This window comes from Eschrichtius robustus, chromosome 10 (assembly GCF_028021215.1).
Source record: "Eschrichtius robustus isolate mEscRob2 chromosome 10, mEscRob2.pri, whole genome shotgun sequence".
In the NCBI taxonomy this organism is placed as follows: domain Eukaryota; kingdom Metazoa; phylum Chordata; class Mammalia; order Artiodactyla; family Eschrichtiidae; genus Eschrichtius; species Eschrichtius robustus.
In genome coordinates, this window is record NC_090833.1 from 109797380 (window position 1) to 109822577 (window position 25198).

General features: G+C 45.5%; 1 protein-coding gene across 15 annotated transcripts in view; it reads left to right on the forward strand.

The window, feature by feature from the left end:
- Positions 1 to 15665, forward strand: part of HMBOX1 (homeobox containing 1) — a 176819-nt gene extending 161154 nt beyond the window's left edge. For 2 of the 15 annotated variants that reach the window (XM_068552196.1, XM_068552195.1), the window contains exons 7-11: positions 6627 to 6709; positions 8310 to 8405; positions 9274 to 9368; positions 9580 to 9651; positions 11348 to 15665. In XM_068552196.1, coding sequence (XP_068408297.1) covers positions 6627 to 6709; positions 8310 to 8405; positions 9274 to 9368; positions 9580 to 9651; positions 11348 to 11485 — 484 coding nt within the window. In that variant the 3' untranslated portion in view covers positions 11486 to 15665. Of the gene's footprint in view, positions 1 to 6626; positions 6710 to 8309; positions 8406 to 9273; positions 9369 to 9579; positions 9685 to 11347 lie in introns of all 15 variants that reach the window. The other 13 variants (XM_068552199.1, XM_068552197.1, XM_068552208.1 and 10 more) reach the window with 8 other exon arrangements.
- The last annotated feature ends 9533 nt before the right edge of the window (positions 15666 to 25198 follow it).

The following is a 25198-nucleotide window of genomic DNA, read 5'->3' on the forward strand; positions in this document are numbered from 1 at the left end:
CCAATATTTTTCTTTAGTTTGATCCCCAGTCACCCCATCTCATGTATATTTCATCCACACTGAACTCCTCATTCTCAGAACATTTTAAGGTCTTTTATGACTCCCTTTCTTTTACATATTGCTTCCTCTGCCTTGGGTTATTTCACTTTATCCACCCTCTATGATCTGTCTTCAAGAAGCGTGCACAAATGTTGATTCCTCTCTGCTCCCATATACTACATTCATACCACTAATACCGTCCATTTTACAGTGGACTTTATAATGTGTTTTGTTACATACATACATCCCCAGTGATTACACTGGCAGGCTTTGCATGGTTCATCTTTTGCCACCATTTTGCCAATTGCTTGGTATAAACTAGGACTCAGTCAACATTTGGGGGTGACTGATTAATTATGTCTAAATATCGAAGTCATTAGACCTATTTCCCAACTTCATTGATAGTCTATTGGTTATGTATAGTTAAAAAATAAACACTATACTAATATAATTGTATTCAGCTATATCTGAATATACCTAGAGAAGACGGTGTACAGTATGGTGAGAACCCAACTAGCTTTCTCCCGAAAGAGGTATTCTTGGTTTCACTAAAAGCCTTAACTGAAACCACTGTTTTCTGTTTTCACCTCTGTTTCCTACTTTCATTCATTTATTCTTTCATGTATCATTTATTCAGCCATCTTTTGATCAGACACTTACTTACTAAATGTCTGTTACATGCCAAGCAGATTCCTTGGGCTTAGATAGCTCCTCTTGTAAGTAACTAGATAGAAACCATAGTTATTATTTTCTTTGATTCAGCGTCCTTTGTTTTGACAATATCTAGAACACAGAGCACATGTGAAAAAGACATAGGGATTTTAGTTAACATTAAATTCAGATAAGTCAATAATGTGATGTGGTCCTGGGGTGACCATGTAATTTATTGTCTAGGTGGGATACTTTAGGGGAATGAGAGGGGGGTTTGTTAATCCAGGATAACAGCACTATTTCAGGCAAACCCTACGTATAATCCTTATAGTCTAATCAGATTGCATTACTAGTTGCCTTCTGTCTTCCAGGCACATCTTAGGTTTTTATACCTTTGTATTTATGTCTCTACTGATAACTATGCCCTTTCCTGTCCAATGCCTGGGGCCTCTGCATCCCTCAGAAGCCCGTCCAAATCAGTGAGCTTTCCCAGATCAGCACAGTCCATAGAGATAGCTCTCTAACCTGAATTTATTTTAACGTATCATTTATATAGTTAATTAGCAGCTAGATGTATTCTGGTTTGTCACAGTTTTACTGTTTTGACTGTTTCTTTAACTCCTATTGTTTAACTTTTTAAAATCTGACGTCTTCAACTGAACTGTATATTGTTAAGATCAGGACCATGTTTTGAACTTATGTCTACTCAAGTACATACTCATACTTATGTAATACTTATTTATTGAATATTTCATATCCTGGCCTACCTTTGTCTTCCGTAAAAACTCTTCCACTTTACATCAGTACTGTGTGTCTGTCTGCCACCCCTCCCAGCACGACCAAGAAGAAAGCTTTAAGAGCTTCGTAATTTTTTTGCAAAAAAATTTTAACTATTACATTTTAAACTTAAATATTTACCATGAAGTATCTTAAAATATATCATTTTATCAGTTTAGATTATACTATCTATATTTAATTAATATTTTTTAAACATTGAAACATTACAGAAAGATGGAAAGTGGTGCGCTCAGTCCAGTGTACACACCTCCAGCTGTGGTAGCACATTTTAATGAAAATTGAAATATTCAATAGGCCTACATTTCTTAATTATAAAAATAATAGGTCTTTAACAGAAAAGAAAGTATTAATTGCCAGGCTTAGAGATTTAGAACTATAGTTAGTGAATTATATTCTTGAGTCTTTAATTTGGAAGACGTTACCAATTTATTTTTATTCTGACTTTATTTTATATAGTTAAATCCTAAAAATACAAATTAAATAAGATTTTTTAAAACTTTTAAACTCATTAATCATATATGCCATGAATTACTGCAAATTCTTATTTAACTTCCAGAAATACTATGGTTTTATTCTGTTAGTCACTAGGATGGCAATCACAAACCTAATATTTTCTAGCCGATCCAGATATACTTTCCAAACATAAATTGTTTATGGAGTTATATTAATCAGTAAACTAGTCCTTAATTGTCTGAATGTTTTCCCAAAGTTCTTTTATTAAAAAGAAATTTATGAAAATAGCATATGTTCATTTCAGAAATTCAACAGAGAACTATATAAAGCAGAATGTGAAAACTGATCTTAATGACCACCAATATTTCCCTCTCTTCTACCCACCGCCTCCGGCATTCTTGCTCCCAGGAGATAATCATCACTTGTAACAGTTTAGTATGTACCCTTCAAGACCCTGTTGCAGTAACTCTATACCCCTGATGGTCAACAGTTCATTTACAGTGATATCCATTTCTTTTGGAGGCCCCTACACTGGGCTGGTGGGGACTTTTCCATTGTTATTGAGGAGCGTATATCATCAATGAGGAGTGCATGTGGGGATGAGTCAGACTTGGCACCCTGGCCTCAGGTGGTTTTCAGTGTAGTCAGAGAGGTGTACAGTGATAGCTGTAATACAAGATGAAAAAGGTGTACGAGAGGAACAGATGAAATGCTGTGGGATTCATGGGGTAAGGAAATTATTTACCTTTGAGGTGATATTTGAGCAATGCTGTGAAAGACAAGATGGTTTGGGGGCAGGGAGGCAAAAAACAGATATACTGGTAGGAGAAAGGCACAGAGATGCATGGGGTTGACAAGGCTATTCCATTTTCCTAGACTGTAGCATGCCTATATGAGAGTAGCAGCAGATAAAGATGCAAAGGTGGTTTGGGGGAGAACTCTAAACACCTCTATAATAAATCTTGAAAAACTTTTGAACAGAATAGTGGCATGACTAGAGATGTACATTAGGAATATTAATCAGACATTAGAGGGAGTAGAGTGTCAGTCACAGGCTTTGCAGTAATTTGGAAGAGGAGTTACCACAGTGAGGTGTAGTAGCCATTGAGCTGTAGCTGAAACGGGACCTCTAGGTCTTAGCAGCTACCATATTCCATCAAATCTAAGAAGGCTTTGATTGTATGACACACCTTTAGTTTATGTACTGGGGTGGGCGTGGGGGGAGGGAGGACATTGCCAGTTAATTTTCAGACACCACCAATTATAAGATGTACCTGATTTTAGAGATTATAATGATGAGGAAATGTGCATCATAAAATCAGTGAAATAGAGTAAATTGCATGGGCACAGGGAAAAGAAGGGGTATGCAAGAAAGAAAGGAGAGAGTTGAGAAAATGAAAGAGGGTGGGGGTGATGAGATCAAAGACACAAGTGGAGAAGTAGACCTTGAAGAGGAGAATGCATCTGCCTCTGCCATGAGACGAAGAGAAGAATGTGCAGTGACTCAGAGACGTGCAGAAGTTGAGAAGCTAAAAACATTAAGCAAACTCATATTTAATGACCTCCATCTTGGTAAAAGAGGAGGCAAGGGCATCTGCAAAAAGAATGACGGTAGTGGGTTTGAGGGCTTGGGACTTCAGAGTGGAAAGGTTTCGGGTAAGTGGGGCACTAAAGATGGAGTATGAAAGACAGTTGGCTAGAAGGACAAAGAGCATTCCCAACAGAAATGAGGGGCCCAGTTAAGGTTGAAAAGCACAGATTTATAAAGAAACCAATTGGCCCTATTTTATGACTTTGTCCAGGAACACTTGGTACCCTGAGAGAAGGATGGAAGAAAACAAGTGGAAGGTGCTTTCTGCAGGGTGGGAGATTGGCTGGATAGGTATGGTGGAAGGACAGAAAAGCTGAATAATCAGAATTTCTCCTAAGAGATACAGTTGATTCGGCTTGCCATGGAGTTCAGGCTGAGAAATGAGAGGTGAGGCCAGGAGAAGAGTAATAGATGAACAGATTTTTAAAGTTGGAGTAGGGTTTTAAAGGATTCGAGATTATAAAGAAGGTGAAGAACAAATTACTTTGAAGAGGTGGAGTAGGTGAGTAGAAGGTTGATTGGGGAGTTTCAGAATTTCAGATCATAGGGTGGAGTATTGAAGATATGTTATCGTTCTAAAACACAGACAGGAGTATATCTCTGTGTGGCCTGAAAACCTCCATTTCAGGGTGAAGTCTTTACTACTCATAGAACAGTCAGGGCTCATCACAGGCTGGCCCCATCCTACTCTTCCAGACTAGCGTCTCCTCATTGCTTCCCCATATTCTAACCACACTGAACTCTTCTCTATGCCCAGAATCCTCAAGGCTTTTGTCTACCTTTTGCCTTTGCTCATGCTCTTTCCCTTGCATGAAATGTTCTTCCTCCTCTCCTCTGCCTTGCAAACTCCTGTTCATCTTCAAGACCTGACTCAGATGGCACTTCCTCTGCCAGGTCATTCAGCAGCACTGAGCACACCTTCGTCTGTCTGAACTCTGCTCTGTTCAGACATCCTATGGAATTTTATCACAAGTGTATTGATTTATATGTGTCTTCAGTAGATTATAAACTCCTTGAAGTCAGAAACTAATTCTCTTCTTTACCCACAGTGGATGCATATAACATTAGGTACTTAATATCTGCTTTTGTTGTCTTTGTTGCTGAATTTTAAATGAATGAGCTAATCCAGTGCTTCTCAAACATTAACGTGCATTCGAATCACCTGGAGATCTTGTTAACATTCGGATTCTGATTTAGTCTGAAGTGGGGTCTGGGATTCTGCCTTTCTAACAAGCTGCCAGGTGATGCCCATGATGCTGGTTAATGGAAACTAATCCAGAGTGTCTTTGCCCAAATAAATAGCAGAAGTGGAGTAAAGATAAAGGCCAATAGGAATGTGGAAGTGGAGCAGAGATTGGAAGAACTCTCAGTATGAACAACGGAAGCCCTAAAAATGATAGCAGAATGTCATGTGGGAAGAGATGCTTAAATCTTGGACTTAAGCAGGAGACCATTTGTGGAGGGTGGTGGTTGACAAGACTGGATGATATAGTTCTATCGCTTATATTTTAGAAAAGGAAAGGCTGTTTGGTGATGGCAGCTGCTGTGTCAGGACTACAGTGAAGGATGGTCTCATGGAGAGGGCTTCAGGGGAGAGGAGTGGCATTGCAGAAGGCGGGTTTGGGGATTCACAGGAAGGGTTAGGGGCCTCCAGTGTTTATTAGCCGTAGAATGGCATTTTCACCAGTGCAGACAGAGCGTGAAGGAATGGGAAAGCTGCTTTCTGGGGGAAGGGAAGCCCCTGAGGAGATGGGAGGTACTAGAATTTGACAAGGAATCATTTCCTGATCTTAAGTTTCCAGGTTCAAAGCACAGAAATTCACTTTTTCTTTTTTGTCTTTTATATATTTATTTATTTATATTTTATTTTTGGCTGCGTTGGGTCTTCGTTGCTGCACGCGGGCTTTCTCTAGTTGTGGCGAGCGGGGGCTACTCATTGCGGTGGCTCCTCTTGTTGCGGAGCACGGGCTCTAGGCGCGCGGGCTTCAGTAATTGTGGCACGCGGGCTTAGTTGCTCTGCGGCATGTGGGAACTTCCCGGACCAGGGCTCGAACCCGTGTCCCCTGCACTGGCAGGCAGATTCTTAACCACTATGCCACCAGGGAAGTCCACTTCTTTTTTTTTTTTTTTTTAACTCATAGATGACAGAACAGGTAGTACTAATAGGCATTCTGTTCCCACATATAGTCTCAGATCTGATAATGCTAGGTAGGGATGGGTTGAGTAAGCCTAATTTCTTCAAGTACTATTGTATAGAAGTAATATATGCTTTTTTTAACATAGGGGAAAAGGCAAAAATAAATTTAGAAATGTTTAAATTTCCTCCTACTAATCCCCTTCTCCCACAAGGAGGTAATCAAGCTTGATGTGTACCCTTCCAGCTTTTATCCATGCAAACTTAAGTACACATAGACAGGTATTTTTCAAATTTCTTAACAGTACTTTTACATGCACATTATTCTACAGATTGTTTTTCTCACTTAGGACTGTGTCATAAACATCTCTCCAGGCCAATGGATAGTTTTTCTAGTCATTTTTAAATAGCTATGTATAAATATAGATGTCCTATAATTTGTTCTGTCATTCTCCTACTGATTGGACAATTGGGTAATTTCCAACTTTTGCTACTACAAACATGACATGCAAAGAGAGTCCTATTGTTACCAGTGCCTTAATAACAGAACTCTGTGATTTCAACCAGCCACCCATATCACAAGTAACTTTTTTTTTCAAGGACATCTTTTAATGAAGCCTAGCAGTGGCCAGACCCGTACTATCCAATATAGAAGCCACTAGTCACATGTAGCTACTTAAATTTAAATTTACTAAAATTAAATCAAATTAAAAATTCCCTTCCTCAACCACATCAGCTTCATTTCAAGTGCTCAGCAGCCACATGTGAGGAGTGGCCACCCTGTTGGACAGTACAGAACAGACCATTTCCATCCTCACAGAAAATTCCATTGGACAGGCTGGACCAAACACTCTAATGTTACATCCTAAAGAAGAAGATCGTTTTCAGTGGGCTGGTGCTTTAAGGAGAGCACAGTTTTTAAAAGTACAAACTTTGTGTCTTAATTGGTTGCCTCTGCAGTTACTTCAATGAGAATCAATACCCAGATGAAGCAAAGAGAGAAGAAATTGCAAATGCTTGCAACGCAGTTATACAGAAGCCAGGTAAGGCAGCAAGCGCTGCTTGGCTCTGTGCTGGAGCTCTCGGCTCAGGTCATCATTTGGGACCTAAGTGTCTTCCTCTCCCAACGGGGTGCTCTTGGGTCCATTCCTGCCATCCTCCTGTGGATGGCCACTACCCTGTCCTGTTCAAACAGTGCTTCTTAGGGGGTGACCACGCTGCTCCAGATCAAACCTCATGTGCGAATTCCCAGCGAACGTCCTTGCTTGAGATACGCAACCTCAGAATTATTTTTTGTGAAGACTGCAGATTTCTTTTTCCAAAAATACAGCATAAATATACCAATTTCAAAACAGTTTTAAAGTTTGGCATACTTAAGCAAGGTTAGTGAATGAAATTAGTAAGATAGGGTGTGGTTTTATTTTTTTGGTTTTTTTACAGCTGTTGAAAATTGTATAATCCTGTATTCCTGCTTGAAGAAAGAATTTTTTGGAGTTGGCTTCTTTCTCCTTCCTACATCAGGATGACTTCTTAGGTGGGGAAAGATGTAGGGTAATTCCATTCTGAAGTCCTGTTGTTCCTGTGCAAGCCCACAGAGCCCCTGAAGCACTCATACATCTTTCCTTCCAAGTGCTAAAGTGCTCTTTCATGCTTTACAGGGTTTTTTTTTTTAACCAGAAAGCGTTCTCAGTTAAGATGATCCAGTTGATCTCCATTTGGCCAGTTAATTGGATTGGCTTAAAGGCTATATATATCAACACAAAAGTATCACTGTTTTATAATAATTAAATACTAATTTATCCCCCCCCCTTAGTTAGAAGCCAGACTTTTAATAATCTAAAACCTACAAGCTCAGCTACAATGATACCTGTACCCTTATTTTACACAAGCCAAAAAGTCCCAGCCCTGAAGCTGTGCTGGAACTCAAACTCTTCCTGGAAAATACTTTACCCCCCTTACCATCAAGGGCCTAACCTGTTTTCTGGTTTCTCCACCCAGTGTGGATTAAAAGCTGAAACAGAAAAGGATAAGGGAGGAGGGAAAGGTACAAGGTGGTTGCCATGTTGGTAAACATGGTGCTATCCATAAAACGTCACATTTGACAGCAAAGAAGATAATACATTTAAAATACAGTTTGAATTGTGCTATGTGTTCCAGCATAGTTACAATTACGGCTGGTCATAGTGATCTTAATCTTCAAGAAAACACAGCAGGAAACTAGGTAATATAAGGCCTTAAAGATGTAAATAAACTTCATCTATCTGGAAACTTGATAAAGAATAACATATTCATCTAGAATGATGCTGATCAAATGAAGCCTTCATATACAATCATGTGAACTTTGAACCCTAGCGGACCGAATTCTTTAATGTAATATTTAATATTGGAATTCCCTAATATTGTGTGGTTTTCTGAATTCAAGCATTTTGTGTTATTAGTTGCTATTTGCATGTTTATTTATATGTTTATTCATTCGGTAATTGAGTCTATACATAGTACTAGCTCATGCTAAAAAATATTACTTCTATATCTGTTATTCTGGCAAGAAATGCAATCAAAAGAACATTTTTAAAAAGAAAAGAAGTAACCCTTAAAACTAGTCTCAGACATAGATTATCTGAATTTTATTGCATGCATTCACAGGCAAAAAACTGTCAGATCTGGAACGAGTTACCTCCCTGAAAGTATATAATTGGTTTGCTAACAGACGGAAGGAGATCAAGAGGAGAGCCAATATCGGTAATGTATCAGAGAGGCTGCTGTCTCTTTTGAGGCAATTACGGCCGTTGTGTTTAAGAGTGACTTCCATTTAGAACTGCAGGTCTAAATGATCCTACCTCTTAAGCCTAATGAGACTTGCCCTTATGTTTTTCTTCATTGTAGTTTTAATAATGCAAAGTTAATATTAATCACACTATTTGTATTGTAATAAGAATGGCATTATTTCTGAAACTCATTGTTCTTAATATGCTAGAATCTAGAATGTCTCTGATCAGTTACTCCTGGGGTGCATATTAAAGATACTTGTAAGGGCTTGAGAGAGGGAGTGTGATACCCTTAGCGTCTTCGTTATTACTGAGCTATGACCTAGATGTTAAGAAACATGTGATTAATAAAATTGGAATAAAAGAGTCTTAATATACAAGGAACCTAGTAAAAGGCGAGATTTTTTTTTTTTTTTTTTAAAAGAGAGAGCATTTAAGAAACATGAATTGATGAGATTGGGGTGGAGGGGTGGTTTTGAGCTTCTAAAATTGTATTTCATTTATAAACTTACTTCCTCTTCATCATTGCAATTCTCAAGTGCTTTATAGAACCCCAAGACAGGAGAGCTGTTTAATTAGTTGGTAAGTATTTATGAAGCACCTAACAGTCAGCCACTCAAATGTACACGCATAGCAGCAGGGCCTCCAGAATGGCAAACGTGTTCCTCCCCTGACCTCTGTGCCGCTGAGTTCCATCTGTCTGCAATTTAAAAGAAACAAAACATAGAGAGGAGTCTAGGTTTTTGTTTAATTACATTCTAATTTCCTCAATACAAATTCAGTGTTTAGACCATTATGGCGATGTAACAGATAATTTAGGGATCTATTTGCTTTTTTCGAAGAAGCAGCAATCCTGGAGAGTCATGGGATAGATGTACAGAGTCCCGGAGGCCATTCCAACAGTGATGACGTCGACGGAAATGACTACTCAGAGCAGGTGGGCAGCGGAGGGGAGGCTGCCGGATACAGAGCGGGTGGGACGGTGGGACAACTGAATTCTGTGGGTGCGCTTTGTACGGGGTGGGGGAGGGGAGGCAAGTGAATGTCCCTCCACTCGGCTCCTGTGTCTAGTTAGATTTTCGTGTAATTTGAAAGTGAATTTGTGAGAAATCGTTATTCACCCACATGGATTTATTGTCATGTAACAGGATACTTGGCAAGTACGCAATGGGGAGGAGGAGGAGGGAAGAAGTTCAGAGGGAGGCAGAGAAGCAGAGAAGGTAGAAGAAGAGAGGAGGATCTGATCCAGACAAGCAAGTTCCACCACCCACCACACACACACTCACTGCCCAAGAGACACTAGGGGCTGCGGGCAGTTGTGGCCCTGCCTGGACACGTTCGGACCAGCACACAGTAGAAGGGCCCGCCCGCTTCGGCCCCGGTGCCGTGGGAACCCTCGTGCCGAGATAGTGGTTCCTCCAGAGTCTCTGGCACATCGACACACACACCCTCTCATAAATGCATGTCTGCCCACCTCACCCTGACTTACTCTTCATTGCTTAGGGGGGAAACATATTTAATTGTAGCCACTGGATGGAATAATTCAGTAACTAAGAATGTGGGAATTTTCCCCCCACAAATCTGTTGACAGAGTTCGTTAAATTTTTTGTAGGATTTTAAACTCGTTCCATTTGGAATATGAAGAGAATGTACGGTCTCTTCTCCTAGGCCCCAGCAGGAAAACATTTGCTCTTTCCTATTTGATGTACACCTTTGCCTTGCCCCTCAGCCAGCTCTTTTAACAGAGTCCACTGTGTTCTCCCTTCTGCCGACCGCTTTGCAGCCCCTAGTTTACCAGCTTGAGCATAGACACTGCCAGGGTACCGGCAATGCCATGCTGATCCCTATTTAAACTAAAGGCCAGCCTGTGCGAATGAGCGCAGAATTTCCCTCTGAGGACTCCAAATCAGAGCTCCATGTTTCACTCAGGAGAATGTTCTGTGAGTCTTTCTAAGTGGAAGCGTTCCTGTTAGTTTTTAGTCTACCAATGTAGGTGGATCACTTCCACCTTTTCTCCCAGATGCCCCAAGGGCAACGCATGCCATGCTATTTTTCGCCCGAAGGGACTCGCCCTTTCCAAAGCTCTTCGATGCAGAGTTCCCCTGAAGATGTGACAGGTGAGAAACTTACCCCTTATTTGTAACACCATCTTCAGCGCCTGACGAACATCCTGCAGTGCCAGTTTCCTTCACGGCTGTATTGTTTAACACACTGGCATTGCGGAAGGCGAGCTTCACGCTCCCTCCAAGTAAGACACCTGCACTTCCCTTGCCCGGCTCCCTTACAGCGGGAGAGCGCCAGGCGACATTTTCTCGCGAACCCATTTCCAGCAGTTACACTTTTGTCCTGTTGTAATTGAGAGTTTGGGGTTTGGGGGGTTGTTTTTGGTTTGTTTTTTTACAAAAAAGCATTTTTTTTTTTTTTAATTTTTATTTTTTACAAAAAAGCATTTTTATCCGTAAGGTGTTGGTGTCTGTAGTTTTGTCTAGTTTTCTCAGTTGAGTAGAGAGATACTAGGAATTCTGATAATCTGTTTGTAAGAGCACCAATCCAGAATTTAAGCTCACTAGTTTGGCCCTCATTAACTAGTGCTGTATTTGTTGCGAACTTGGAATGGTCCAGGTTTGATCATCATCCCCAGCAATCTTTCTGATAGAAGGAAAAAATTCTCAGCAAGAAAAAACATTTCAGTGCTTTTTATCTGTTGAATCATAAAAATGCCAACCAGAAGTCTCTGGACCTATATCCATTCAGTGTCTACTTAAATACATTTCACCTCTATTCTGTCATGACGCCCCCAACTCTGTTTTCTCCCACGAATGTTCTGCCTCCCCTTGCCCGCAGCATGCCTTTCTGTGAGCTAGAGAATTTTACCAGTGCACTATTAACATTTGTTTCTTATCTCTGCACATTTAGGATGACAGCACTAGCCATAGTGACCACCAAGACCCCATCTCATTAGCTGTGGAAATGGCAGCAGTCAACCACACTATCTTGGCATTGGCCCGACAAGGAGCCAACGAAATCAAGACAGAGGCCCTGGATGACGACTGATGAGGGAGGATTGGACACGAGAAGTTAACTTAGTTTAGACGTAGCACCTTAGCAGACTTTCCTCGGTCCTTAACATGTGTTCTTACAGTATAACTTGCAGTTTCTTGTATGTCAGTTAGCCGTTAGGGTCTTGTTCTGTGAAGATGGCATGGTGCCCTCAGCCTTTGCATATACTCTCTCAGTATTAATTCCCAGTAAATAATAACCAACCAACCAACCAACCAACCAACCAACCAACCAACCAACCAACCAAACTTCCCTCTCCCAGCCCCCGAGGCTAGAAAATCTTGCTGCTCTGTCTTAGCATTCCAAGAAAGTGCTTCCAGGTATTTAGATAGCCCTCAGTTCTCAAATATTAGGCTGTGTGTAAAACCTTGGGTACCTTTAGATTCCTGTAACAAACACTAGTCTGTACCCCTTTTCCTTCCCCGAGGCTGGTAGGATGCAAGCTGAGGTAGTGTGGCCTAGGCTGGACAGACGCCATTTGGGGAGTACCCACAGAGTAAAAGGGACACTAGAACCCCCCACCTCAGTGTGGGAAGAATCGATTTCCAGCTGCAATAAGCCGTGCCTCATAATAGTCACACTGTGGCTAGATTATACTTCTTTGGGTGCTGTGCTAAGAATGTCAGTGGAAACACTCGATCTCAGATTTTGGTTGATGTTAACATGCCTGACACAGACATCCTTTCCTTTCACAAGCTGTGTGACTTAAGTAGATAAAATACTGCCTCTGCCTTTGGGACCATGATTAAAACAAACAAACAGAAAAATGACAAAAAACAAAAGTCATTTTAAAAAAAACAAACCCACAAAGCCCAGCTTGAGAGCATTGTGAAAAAACATGAGCTGAATGTCTAACGGATGCTAAGTCCAGGTCTCAGAACCACTATACAGTACGTGGCACAGGTGCATGCCTGCCTGGAAAGGTGCTGGAGGTCGTCACGGAAGCTGCTTTGCCTCCTGTGTCCCCTTTCCCTGCTACCAAAAAAAGGCATTTCGAGGATGGAGCTAAGGTCAAAAGTGAGTGAATGAACTTCCAGTCTTTGTATCCATTAACTGAAGCCCCCTCAACATGAGAGGTTGATAGAGGACTTTATAGCGGGATTATGCTGACTGACTCTCACAAATGCAAATACTTTCCTAACTAGGAGCAGAAAAAAGCAGGGGACGTTTGCCACTTATGCGGTGGGTCTGCGAGATACAACAGGATGTGACTGCTTTGGTGTTCTCTTTACTCTGTCCTTGTAGAGGTATGAAAAGCTATATTGCTACAGGCAATTTATTTAATAATTGGAAGCCATATTGATAATGGATGTGGTAATATTTGTAAAGTTTAATCTACTTTAAGCGGCAGTAACTAATGGAATTTTTTTCCTTGATCACATATGTAGCACTTTTGTTACTTTTTAAAGATATTTATATTTGATAAATCTTTTTTTCATTTTGAGAACTCAAAATACCAAACAGTGAACTTGAGTTATAAAGTCACCCTGTGATCACCTTGTCGTCCAGTAGCAAAATGATGAACTATTCATGCGTCCAAGAAAATTACACCTGCTGGCCTTGTATGAAAATGATCTCTTGGCATCCCGATTAAAGGACACACTGTCACTGTGGGTAAGAGGAGACAGCCTTCAGTGTAGCAGCGTAGGGTGCGTCTGAAGGAGGCACAGCTGCTCTCTATTTCCTGCCTCGTTCCCTCTCTCCTTCCTACAGACAACGAAGCCTCGTTTAAAGGGGAATATGGGCCTGGCTGTTAAGCAGGGCTTCATCTATTTATCCATTGCCTGAAAGTGATTCTAAGATTGAAGGAGAGTGCCATTTCCTTACCTCTTCACCCTTCCTCCCCCACCAAATGTTTTCAACTTAAAACCATTGAGAGAGAGAATGACTGGCCGCCTTCATTTCTCCTTTCCTCAGCAGTGAGTTTGAACATCCGCCAGCTTCTAGCTGGTCTCACTGCACCTAAGGCACACGCTGATGAGATCGCCTCCACTGTCTGTTCATCCTGCTTATGTCAGTGTGAGGAAGCCTTTGAGAGGCATGAAGGTGCCACCTTCTATGGGTCTGTGACTTTATATAGAGCTACAGGCAGGGCCTGGGCCCGCTCTTGTCCTTGGATTTCAGGGGGAAAATGTATATATTTTTTTCCAGCTTCCAAGAATTGAAGTAAAATGGAGTAGCCTTTTCTGTTTAACTATATTACTTGAACCAACGAATTCAAGAGTAGCATTTGTTATTCTCAGGAATGATCGATCCCCCCACTCATTTTCTTTCTCGGTGTGTTTGACTTTTTATTTCTATTAGGAGACGGTGTTATCTTTCTTTTCTCTGATATTATTTAGAAAAAATACAACATATCTTTCCATTTCGGTGGAATTTTGTCTGCTTATTTTCAGTTGAATCAGAAGGAAAAGGAGAGAGAAAAATATACTGTCTGACAAGCCACATCCATGATTTATTGTAAGGAGATTATTATAATTGATAGCTTCTTTAAGATGGGATTGCTAGTATCATTTGTTCTTGCTAGTCCTTTTAAAGAAACAGACTCAAACTGTAAAGGCAGCTGCAGTTTCTAAAGACACAGGGTGATTGCCAGAGAAGAGCTAAAAGGTTTCATTGATTTAAGATCTTTAAGGAAGGAAAGAAAGCTTCAAAGAGTAAAGGAGAGTATCCATGAAGGCAGTACCAGGTGCTTACCTGGAAATCTGGGAAAAGTGAAAGAACGTGTCTGCCCGTGCGGCGCAGCATTGCCTTGGGTTCAGTAGGAACTGGAGGAAGGAGCCCTGCACGCGGAGTTCTTTGTTTGATTTAAAGATGGACCATCCTAATGCCATTTCTGCCCATCTCTTGAGAACCGTAACAGCAGATGAAGGCCAGGGAGGGCTACACAGTACACTCTGATCTGTGACCTTCCAGGACCCGTCAGTACCAAATAGACACTGTGGTTGGTTTCAGCAACGCCTGTAAGGCTGGAGCACCCCTTGAGGCAGTTTTCTTCACGGCCTCAGTCCTTTGGGTGGCCTCCTCCTGCCTGTGGAGCCTGTAGAGTTCCCACATGTTGTCGTTCGGTGGGTGGGCTCTCCCCCACGTCTCAGTCCTTCACCGAAAGATCCTCGAACAGGAAGCCCCCTTTAAGCTCAGGCGCGGTGATCACCTAAAAGGACGTGAGGGAGGGAGCAGCCCCTCGTATGGGAGGATGCAAACCCAGTCCTCCGTCCTGTAGGTTTATCATGGCAGCAGTTGGTGACGAACAGCACCTTTACCTCAAAAGGGACAGCTCGTGAAGAGCTAGTGATACAGTTGCTTCCGTTCTCCCTGTTTGGCCTGTGTCTTTACACACTTCCCTCTTGGATTTCAACCATCAGGCACCAGGTGTAAGTAACTAGACTTTCATTTCATCAGGAATCTACAGTCACATCCTCTCTGTCTGTGAACAACTCCTCTTCTCTTTTCCTCTGGGCTCCAAACCAAGGTCTCATCTTGAGCTGACTCCTTGCTGCAATTTTTTTAATCCTCTGCAGCAGGCAGAGTAGGGGGGTGTGGTCCATCTCTTCACACAAACACCCCTTCCTGTCTTGCAGCCCAGCTTTTTGACCAGCTACATATTCCGCTGACCAGCTACTCTCTCTGCCCACAACAGTGGAAATAATCCCTTTTTCATAAATGATACCCCACCACCGTCCTAAAAATGTGAACGTCAAGTCCTTCTCTCTCTTTGGTCTTAAGAAGGGTTTGGGTAGAAGCAGTCTTCCCATTTAACTCGTGGCTCTGCCTTTTAAAATTGCTGTTTGTCTCTTTTTGTTGTCGTTCAGAGAACCACCAGAGTATTTTTTTTCCCCAACGAGTCTCAACAGATTCTTAGGCAATAATTTTTCTTCTTATTGATGACCTTGTTGTGCGCAGTAGCACTCTGCATTCAATAGTCCTGACCCTCTACTCGTGCGTTGGTTTTGTGTTAATCTCTGTGTGTGATTTAAATCTTATGTCACAGTGGTGACAGAGTTTGTCATTTTGTTGTTGTGATTATTAGTAACGTCTTACTACTGTATTCATTGGGGCTGCGTTGAGACCAGCCAAATCCATTTATAGCTTTACTGAGCCGCGTTTGTTTGTTTGTCAAGATTTCCCAAGTGAACGTTGGGCACATTGACCAGCTCCCGCTGGTGGTATCTCTGCGGGGCACAGGGGTCGGGGGTGGGGGGGGATGCAGCGGGGCAGGGCTAGGAGCTGCGTAAGACATTCCTTTTTGTGTGCTCTCTAAATAACAAGGATGTTTACTCAGGATTTGGGGATCAGTTGTTAGCCATATTGAATTTGGCAAACTGAGCTGCATGCCCTGGAAACCCTCTTCTGTTTCTTAATCTCCATATTGTCTGGTTGCCGTTACCTGGTAATACCTAAATTACCCAGTTTAAAGGTATCGCACCATAATGAGAATGGGAGGTTTTCCCCGGGAGGCAACTGTGAATGCCCAGGTTATCCTGGAAGGATGGCCCTAACGGTGGTGTGCTGTCAAAGAAGGGGCCCTTTCTTCTTCTGTACTGCAGTCGCCTTCATGATAGGGTCTTCTTTTCAAAAGATGATAATCACTTAAGAGGAAAGATTTCCTTACTGCTCTCAAGAGAACTGCCGCACTAAGGTGGTGGGAAAGGCTTTTTAAAAACACATCAAGCCCATAAGTCCATTTTCCAGTCACAGAAACCCCTCTCACAAACAGGTTATACAAAAGGCTGTTCTTAATTCTCACAGGCTAAAAGTGATAAGCTACTACTCTTGCCGTCTTAGAGGGTCGACGGTTGACTCACTAATCGCCGGAAGCTTATAAACTGAGCAGTTTCCATAGCAGCCTAATTATTCTTCCTTAGTGGGGATGAGAAACAGCAGCAAAAGGAAAGCCAGCGCCCTTGAGAAATCCAGTTTCCTGGAACAGTGGTTTTCTCTTCCTAGCAAGAGGGGAATAAATACGGGAGGGAGGAGAGGGGAAATTTGGCTGCACGCGGGGATCTTGCATCCCCATCTTATCGTCACCCAAAGACCTCGAGGACGCGGTAGGCGCCTTGGGAGTCCAGGTATATGCCTATCCTGGGCTTCATTTTTATCATTCCTCCTGTGACACCTGGGGGGGCCAGGCAGTGAGAACTAAATCTGGTTCATTCCATTCAAGCGAAATCTAACTAGCATTTTTACACCCCGACAGTTGACCACACACGTCTCACACCCGTTATCTCATTAGCCAGCTCCCGAACAACAAGCGGAAGGGCACCTCTGCGGGGGGCCTTTGCCCTTCCCTCCTGACATCCCTTTTCCTTGGCAGTCACGGGAGCCACCTTGCCCCCGTCTGGACGGCAGCGTTGTGCCCTCCGGTGGGTGCGGGGCAGCAGCGGGGTGTGAGCCGCAGCCGCCCCACGCCGGCCTGGGCGCGGGCGAGTGTGCACGGCTCCACGGGCGCTTCACACCACCTCGGTACGCCAGCCCCCGTGACTCCACTTTCATTCTCTCTCTCTCTTAAATAAAAATGGCTCTATACAGCCATAATTAACTCTCAGATTCACGTTGGTGTGCTGTGAGCAAATGAAGGTTTGCCTGAATCCTTTCAAATTGTAACCATGGCGATTGAGGGGGGTGGCACAGAATGAATATATAAAAATATAACGACAATTGTTCTGAATGACTGAGTGTCCTCCTGACATGTAATTAGCTGTTTTAACAGCAAGATGTAGATTGGCATGGTCATAATTAAAAGGATTTCCGTCCTTTATGTGATTGAAAATGGCAGATCTCCCATTCCCTGTTCCCTTTTAGCACTAATGCTCCCAAGAACATTTGGAACAGCAACTCAGTAAACTAAAATAATGCCATAGTGTTCGCATCCTCTCCTAAGTGAAAGAGAAGGATTTGGCGTTATTTCAGCTTCAAAATGGAAGCCTTTGATCATTGCTCCCCATTTGACTAAGTCACATGAAACCTGTCGCTCACATCCAGTTCCAGCCTGCTCCATCTATGGCAGAAACTACAATCAGAATCCCAAACTGAGTCAACCACTGATGAGGCCTCCAGAGTACTCTGTCCCACGTGCCAACCAGCCAGGGTCGCGTGTTGGCCTCACCTGATGTTTCCTGCTTCACGAGCTCCCTAGAATTCTACATTTTCCCTTGGTCGCTTGATATTTCCATTGCCGTCACCATCAGGAAGTGTTTTTCAAACAGGAGCTTACACTTGAGTTAGATAGGCTTTTCCTGAGCTAGAGCAGAAGACATGACACGAACACAGATGAATAAAACACATGGGCTGTAGAGAACTATGCGGCGTAAGTGGAATACTGTTGTCTGCAATGTCCTAACGTTACTGGTGGAGAAGGACACGTGTGAATGTCACCCAGGTTTGCTCACATCTCTGGTAATTACCAGCCTCCTCATGTCAGCAGCCTTTGGTTACCCTGAGTTTTCCCCATTGTTCTGCTGTGTCAGTGGGATTGCCCCCCCCCCCCCTTGGCCCTTCCACATCCATGTTCTCTCTCTCCCACTTTCGTTTTCTTTTCCATCCACCTTGTCCCATGGAGCACCATGTTGTCTTGACACCATACACGGCCTGCCCACAAAGCCCGTGTTCTCACCCTGAGGCCTCAGGCTGGACGGGAGCTGCTGCGTCACTATCTAGCCTTTCTCTAGAATATGCCTTGTTTGGTTTTTCCTGTCACTTCAGTTATATGATCAAGAGTGAGTCTACACGAATACCAGCACCCGACATAGTGCCCAGTGGCCCTTCACAAGCTGTTTCAGTCCCTGCGGTTCCTGGCTGTGCTGGCGAGCCTGGCCCCTGAGCCCGCCCTTCAGGCCTGGACACTCCAGGGTCAGGTAGCAGCCACTAAAGGAAATACAGCTCTTGTTTTTGTTCATACTTTCCTGCTTACCCTTCTACACATCTTTTCCCCTCTCCACATATCAGAGGGAATCCTAATCGAAACATTAAACTTCAGTTTCATAAAAATGCTGAGGTAGGCTGCTGCTTTCTAACTGTTCTCTCCCTTTAGCCCCAAATACACACACACACCCACAGAATTTGGATATAAAGGTTCTGCCTTGGGATTCTTTTTTTTCCCCCTCAAAATACTTGCAATCAAATATATAGTAGTTGTGCTAGAACAGGAAAAATAATGCCATAAAGGGTTTTTACTCAGTGCTGCTTTTCCTACAAGATCTAAAAGTGACTTAACCCCGACTCCTGCACGCCACCTGCTTTAAAGATAGACGTGCAGTCATTGAGACTTCTTTATGGGATCCTGTTGGTCTTCTGACAGCTGGAATGGTTGTGGATTTATGACCCCAAAGACTAGAGTATCCCATCCCTTTTCTTATTTTCCCAACTGCTGAAAGATAACTATCTCCATTAGAATTGAGAATCTGTCTTAAGATTAGCGATTCTGAAAACTGACTAGATGAGTATAATTCTGTGATTTGTGAGACAATGCATTCAAACAGCCAGCAGAACATTCTGATTATCTCTTTACATTCGAAGAAAATAGAATTATCACTGCAATTAAAACCTTCTAACACAATCTACTCTTTTAGGGATCAAAGTATTAGATGTGCTGCTTAAAGGATGGTGCTACGTAAAAAGAACTGGAGTTGGCAAGACATTTCCCTCCCCAGATGTTTCCACAGGCCACTTTGGTGACTCAGAAAAACCTTCACCACGTATTCCTTTACCACCCGCAGCCCCGCTAAAAAGAAAATAAAGCCAGCTTACCAAAATCAGTGAAAATACAGGTAGTGCTTACCCCTGAAATATGTATTTTTTTGGAAGAAAACACCAGAAGTAACCAGAGTAAAGATGCCGTCATTCTAAATCATCATCAACACTCAGACCTCCCAAGCATCCGAAGCTCGAAGTAGCCGCTGACACTTGCTAGCATGTCCTGTGTGCCCAGCACTGTGCTGTTTTCACTGTCTCATTGATTCGTGAAGATTCACAGACCGTACTGAGCAGTACCCCCTAAATGAAGTCAAGTAAAATCTCCAGTCACTTCTCTCATCTTGGTAGAACATTAACAGGATGTCTGCCTGGCCCTGCTGAGTGAAATCCCTGTACTTAACCTGTTCCTTTTGCTTGTGGGCATTGCCGGCTGATCCCCCCTGGTGCACTGTTGCCCCGCCATCGTTTCTGTGCCGACACTGGACCAGTGTCACTGTGATGATCTAGACACCAGGGCATCCTTTCTCCTTGGCCCTTCTTGTCTGTTACTCATGGTGACAGAAACGCAGTGAACGCAGTGAGGCTTGGCAGCTGTGACGCAAAACCTCTTGTTTCAAGTCCCCTGTCCCCATCTCCGCCTCTAGGAGGTGAATGGGAAGGTCTTGCCTTTTGCTGGGATGGAAGATCTTGGCTGTCACAGTCTGAGTTCTGAGGGGAACTCGAATATCCTAGCACTGCTTGGGTGTAGTTGCACTAAGTGGAAGCAGAGAATATTAAAAGCTCACTCTTCCTGTTCTCTCACTATTCAGCTCTTGGAGCATTTCTTCAGTGCCTGTGTTTGGAAGTTTCGCTAAGCCATTCCAACTCAGTCCACTGTCCCTTCCGTCACAGTCACGAGAGGCGGCGGGGCTGGGCCAGTGCTTTGGAGATTGGAGGCTCTGGAATGCCAGTGTTGGATCAGTGTCTGCCCCGCCGTGGGCTCTCTGGCTCAGCGTAAGAACTTTCTGGTAACCACAGTCCAGCTCAGGGGCGAGCTGCCTCGGGGTTTGTGTGGCGTCTCAGTGACTGTTGTCAGGGACACGGGCTCTAAGCTGACCTGAGGACTCAGCTAACTAATAATCCATGCTCCTCCCTCCCCTGTTCTCCAGCTCTTTACCTCTCAATAGGTGGTTCTCCAGCTCTTTACCTCTCAATAGGTGGTTCTCCAGGGGCCGGCTCTGTCACTTCTCTCTCTTCCGACCGCTTAGTCATGCCCTAAGCATCCTTGAAGCCCAAGAATGGGAACCACCCCAGGAGCAAGGCCTCGCTGGGAGTGGCGCTGGGAGAGGGTCCCCAGGTTGACCACTGGGGACTGGTGGCCCTTGTAATAGGCTCCTTGTTTCATTAGCTGGCTCGTGGCGGGGGTTGGTTATCCACTCCCCTCACCCCACCAAATAAACCCACCCTTAAAGGGAAGGGAAGAAGGCACGTGTGCTTTCCACTGAGGTGCTGATCCCGATTTGGCATCTCTCTGGTGGCAGTTGGGGGCACTGAAACTTCAGAAGGGAGGTGTGGGCTCTTCCCGAGGAAGGCGCACGTGACTCACCAGCCGGTGTGCACGCAGAGCTGGTCCCAGGACACCTGTTCTCTTCATAACTTCCCACTCCCTCCAGGTCAGGTCTAATCTCAGTCTGGTTTCTGGCTTCCTTTGAGCATGGAAACCTCTCCTTTTGCTTTCCTGGAACTAAGAGCCCAGCATAAAATTGTGACGCTTATTCTTCCACTTCATCATTCACTGAAGCTATTAAACTGGAAAGAGAACGGCATTAGCGCTGTATTAATGTAAACAGCAGCTACTCTAGTGATATTACCCTGAACTCGTTTTTATGCCAGATTCACGGGGGGGGGGGGGGGGGGGGGCGGCAGGGCAGTACGTATGATAGGAGTGGACCGAATGAAGGTGAGGGAGCTGGGCTGCGGGCTCCTGTCAGAAGCATTATCGTTAGTTATCATTTGCCTTGGGAACCACATTCAGTATTGTTAGTCAGTGAACCCCTTAATCATGCATCTCTGAAAACGCGCACCACGAACGGAAACCAAAGGCACTGGAGGTGGGGCAAGAGCTCTGCCGGCACTGGCAGCTCTGGCCGGGCTGCTCTTGGTTGCGCTCGGTTCCCAGAACCCTCTGCTCGCAAGGGCCTCGTCTCTTCCTAGTAGTTTCTCTCGCACTGACTGTAGGAAGCGAGTCCGTGCAGCCCGAGCCCCACCCCCAGCCCAGCGGCTGCGAGCCTAGAGCCGGCCACCCGCGCACCCCGCGCGCGCTCTCCGCCCCACCCGTCCCTCCTGCTCTGCCCAAGCCAGAAGGACAGAGGCCTCTGCCGGTTCACCCAGGCCGCAGGGGGGCCGCTGTCCCCGCCAGAAGACGCCGGGAGCATCACAGCCGCCTCCCCCGGAAGAGCCCACAGCCTTCTCTGATCCCCCGTGGGCTCCCCTCCCTCCCAAGGCCGTGGTCACGCTGGGTACGCAGTTACCTTCCGAGGATGAACTTCTCTTTCTGTTTTTTTAAGTGCCTACACAAGTTACAGACCTCTGGGACCCGCCAGAGAGTCGGCCTGTGCCCTGCCTTTGGCCCTTGGGGTGGGTGGCCACGGTGGCGGCCCCTCACCAGGGTCCCCGGGTTCTGCAGGCAGAACAACTGCAAGGGCGAGCACGCGGGCTCTGTCGCTCTTCCCTGTGCTGCTGCTTCACGGGTGTTTCTGCGGACGGGGTCCTGGTCCTGGTCCCAGAGACTGTGTAGGAGCCTGCTTAGCGAAGTCTGCAGCTGCCGAGCGAGCAAGCGGGAGAGCGAGACAGCCTCGGAGCAGAAGCCCGGGTGTGTCTGACAGCCGCCAGAAGGTGCGTCCAGACCGAACAACAGGCAAAGGGTCAATCAGAGCTATAAACAGGATGATTCATTTGCCGTCATCGGTCACTGTAACTCTGGCTGCCTGTCCTCGTCCTCTCTTCCTGGATTTGAGGGATCAGGGTGTCTGCCCACAAGGGCCCAGAAAGGCCGTCATCGGTAGGGGGTGAAACAAGATCAGAAGTGCATCTTTGAAAACGAGTGTGAGATTATTTGTTTGCTTTTTTAAAGTACTTTAAGTCTGACCTAAACTCGGGGCCTTGATCACGTGGTGGGCGGATGAGGAGGGCTCTTCTGTGGCCGCACTGTTGACACCGTGGCACCCAGCAGCGCTCGGATGATTGGCTGGTGCGTTAGAAGGGTTTTGCAGAATGGGAACAATCCATACCCAGGCACTTTATTTTCATTATGAATCCAGCATTTTTGTTCGGACAGTGGAGTAACCCATACACTGGGCATTCCCATTTAGCACGTACGGCGTTTGCCAGAGGGACTGAGCTGGGTGGCGAAGGGGGGGCGGTGGATGGAAGCGACGGCGGTGGGGGTGGGGGTGGGGGGCCAGCACCGTCGTGGAGGTGGCCTGTGAGGCTGCCGTGGAGCTGCTGCCCCCGTGAGCCGAGCCCCGAGCAGCCCCTCGGCGCTCCAGGCACTGGGTCACAGGTTCCACGGCGCTTGTCAGCTCCCCGGGTTGTAGTTGAAAAGAGTGTGAGCGAGGTTGGCGCGAGGCTGAACTGGGGAGAGAGGAGAGGAGAGGAGAGGAGAGATGGGTTTCTCTCCGCTCACCTGGACCATGGGCGCCGGGCACTGGGGGATGGTTCCCGCCACGGAACCCCATGCGGCTCCGTCTCCCTGGGCGTCCGTCGAAGGGTGGGAAAGCGAGTTGACGGGGGTCATTTGATCAGATGCCAGGGATGCCTCAGGACTGCCGGGAAGTCTTTAGCATCCACCAAATACTGGAGTACCTGCGACGGGCTGAGTGGGGCCCCTGCGGGCAGGCGGGGGAGGGGGGAGGGGGGTTCGGGGCAGAGCGTCCCCCCTGCCTTCGCCGTCGTGTCTTAGTCTTTGTGTTTCCCTTTGGTGTCTCCGGGTCTCTGTCCCCATCTTGTGCACCATGTGTCCCCGAGGGGAGTCACACCTGTGTCTGAGTCTGCTGTAAGGTGTTCAGTCTACCTCAAGGGGTCATCATGGTCAACTCTGTCCCATAGCAATCCTTCCGGCGTCGCCACACACACTGGAATGTATATCTGCCCCGGCCCCAGCCCGCCTTCCTGTCAGTAACCTCCTGACCCCATCTTTTCCTCCATCACCACAAACTCCTAGTGCAAATTGGATGCTGCTTTAAATGTGAAAACACTTGTTCAAAAGCTATAAAACCTGAATGAAAGCTAAAGCTGAATTTATAAGCCTTGTTGCATATGAGCCAAAAGTGCAAAAAGCTCTATATAATGAACTAACCTGCCACTCGTATAAATATAAATATATATAAATATATTAAAATCAGACTGTTCTACAAAATTGTGTATTTGTATTTTTGTGTACGTACAATTTTCTGCTAAGCAGAAGGAGGATGTAGTATAGGATGCTGTGAGAAGAGATTTGGTTTAATCCTATTTCTTTGTTACTTATTTTTGTTAACATCAGACGCCTGTCTTCGTCTTACGCGTAATGACACTGTTTGGAAAGCTGCAGTATCTCTCTTCCTTAGGGGCAGAGTCCATGAGAGAATGAAATGTGGGGTGGAGAGAGTTGTCCTGGCCACCGGACACGGGGCAGTGGCCCAGGCTGCCCGGGAGCCACTCGAGGCCCTGAGGCGGGACTGAGGGAGGGCGCAGGGAAGCAAAAATCCCGTTTCTAGACATCAGCTTCCAAACAGACTGTCAGATCTAACGCAGATGCCCCACCAGCCACTGGGAGGGGACGCGGGACCTCTCGGAAGTGAGGGACAGGGCCTCTCATCTCTGGGCCAGAAGGCTGCCCGGAAAGCAGCAGGGGCTACGCCTGGCGGTGCTGCCCTGCTCACCGGCCCTGGGCTCCCCGCCCCTCTTCCAAGTAGTCGCTGCCTTTTTCAGATCAGGTTACAAAACGCCTCCCCTCTGCCGAGCTGCTGGCACTTCATCCCCCAGGCCTCCAGCCCCAGTTACCTGGAGGGTCTCAGAACCCACCTTCCCGGTGCTAACACCCAAGAGGGGGTGGCGTGGCTGCCAGCAATGGCCAGAAACCGCCCATCGGACAGGCCGGGCCGGAGGACAAGCTCCGCGTGCCCAGGACAGCCGGCCCTCCCACCACAAAGGCCTCCAGAGGCCCCGGCCTGGGCCTGCCCCTGCTGCCCACCCACCTCTCAGCCCCAAGACAGTCCCTCGTGACGTGAACCTTCTCTAGGGAGAGGGATACTGCACCTTCACCTGTGGGACTCATATTTATAACAGTGTGTAATGACTGTAGCAAACAGCCCTTGTTTCTAGATGTAAATGGTCAAAGAAACAAGTGCTCTATCGTATTGATTAAAATAGTTCCAATGAGTCCTGTATCATTGTATCTCCTATTCTGGATTAGTGCCTTTTGGACAGTAGACTGTTCTGTAATTAAAATGTAGTATACTGCTTTTTTGTACAGTTTTGTTTTAATAAAACTTTTTTTTAATTTGTGTTTATTTTAGTATTGTACCTATTAGAGAATAAAATGTATAACTGAATGAAGACTGGTTGGATTTCTTTGAGTAAGAACAGTCATTTGGGAAGTGCCCTGCCACTTCTGTTCTGAACATCTGTCCCTTCGTGCTTTGAAAACGGACTGGTGCCCCAGAGACCCGAGGACACTTGAAAGGGTTTAAGGGGACAATCAAGCACTTCCTGGTTGAGGGAACGTCAGCCGTGAGTCCAGCCCCTTCTCCTCCAGCCTGTGCTCCCTTCGTGTGTGCCCTGAATCCCCCAGGAGAAGCCATCTCTTCGCGTAGCTTCCCCGCCTGTGGTCCCCTCACTATAGGCACCATCCTCCCACATCCTAAAACCACTGGGATGCTGGAAGCTTCTCTTCCACAAGGACCACAGCCTTGGACTTTGCTGAGCCGTGAACTCCCACCTCAGGCCATGCCCCGAGCACCTCATTTTCCTAGAAGAGCCATCTTTCCTGGGGCT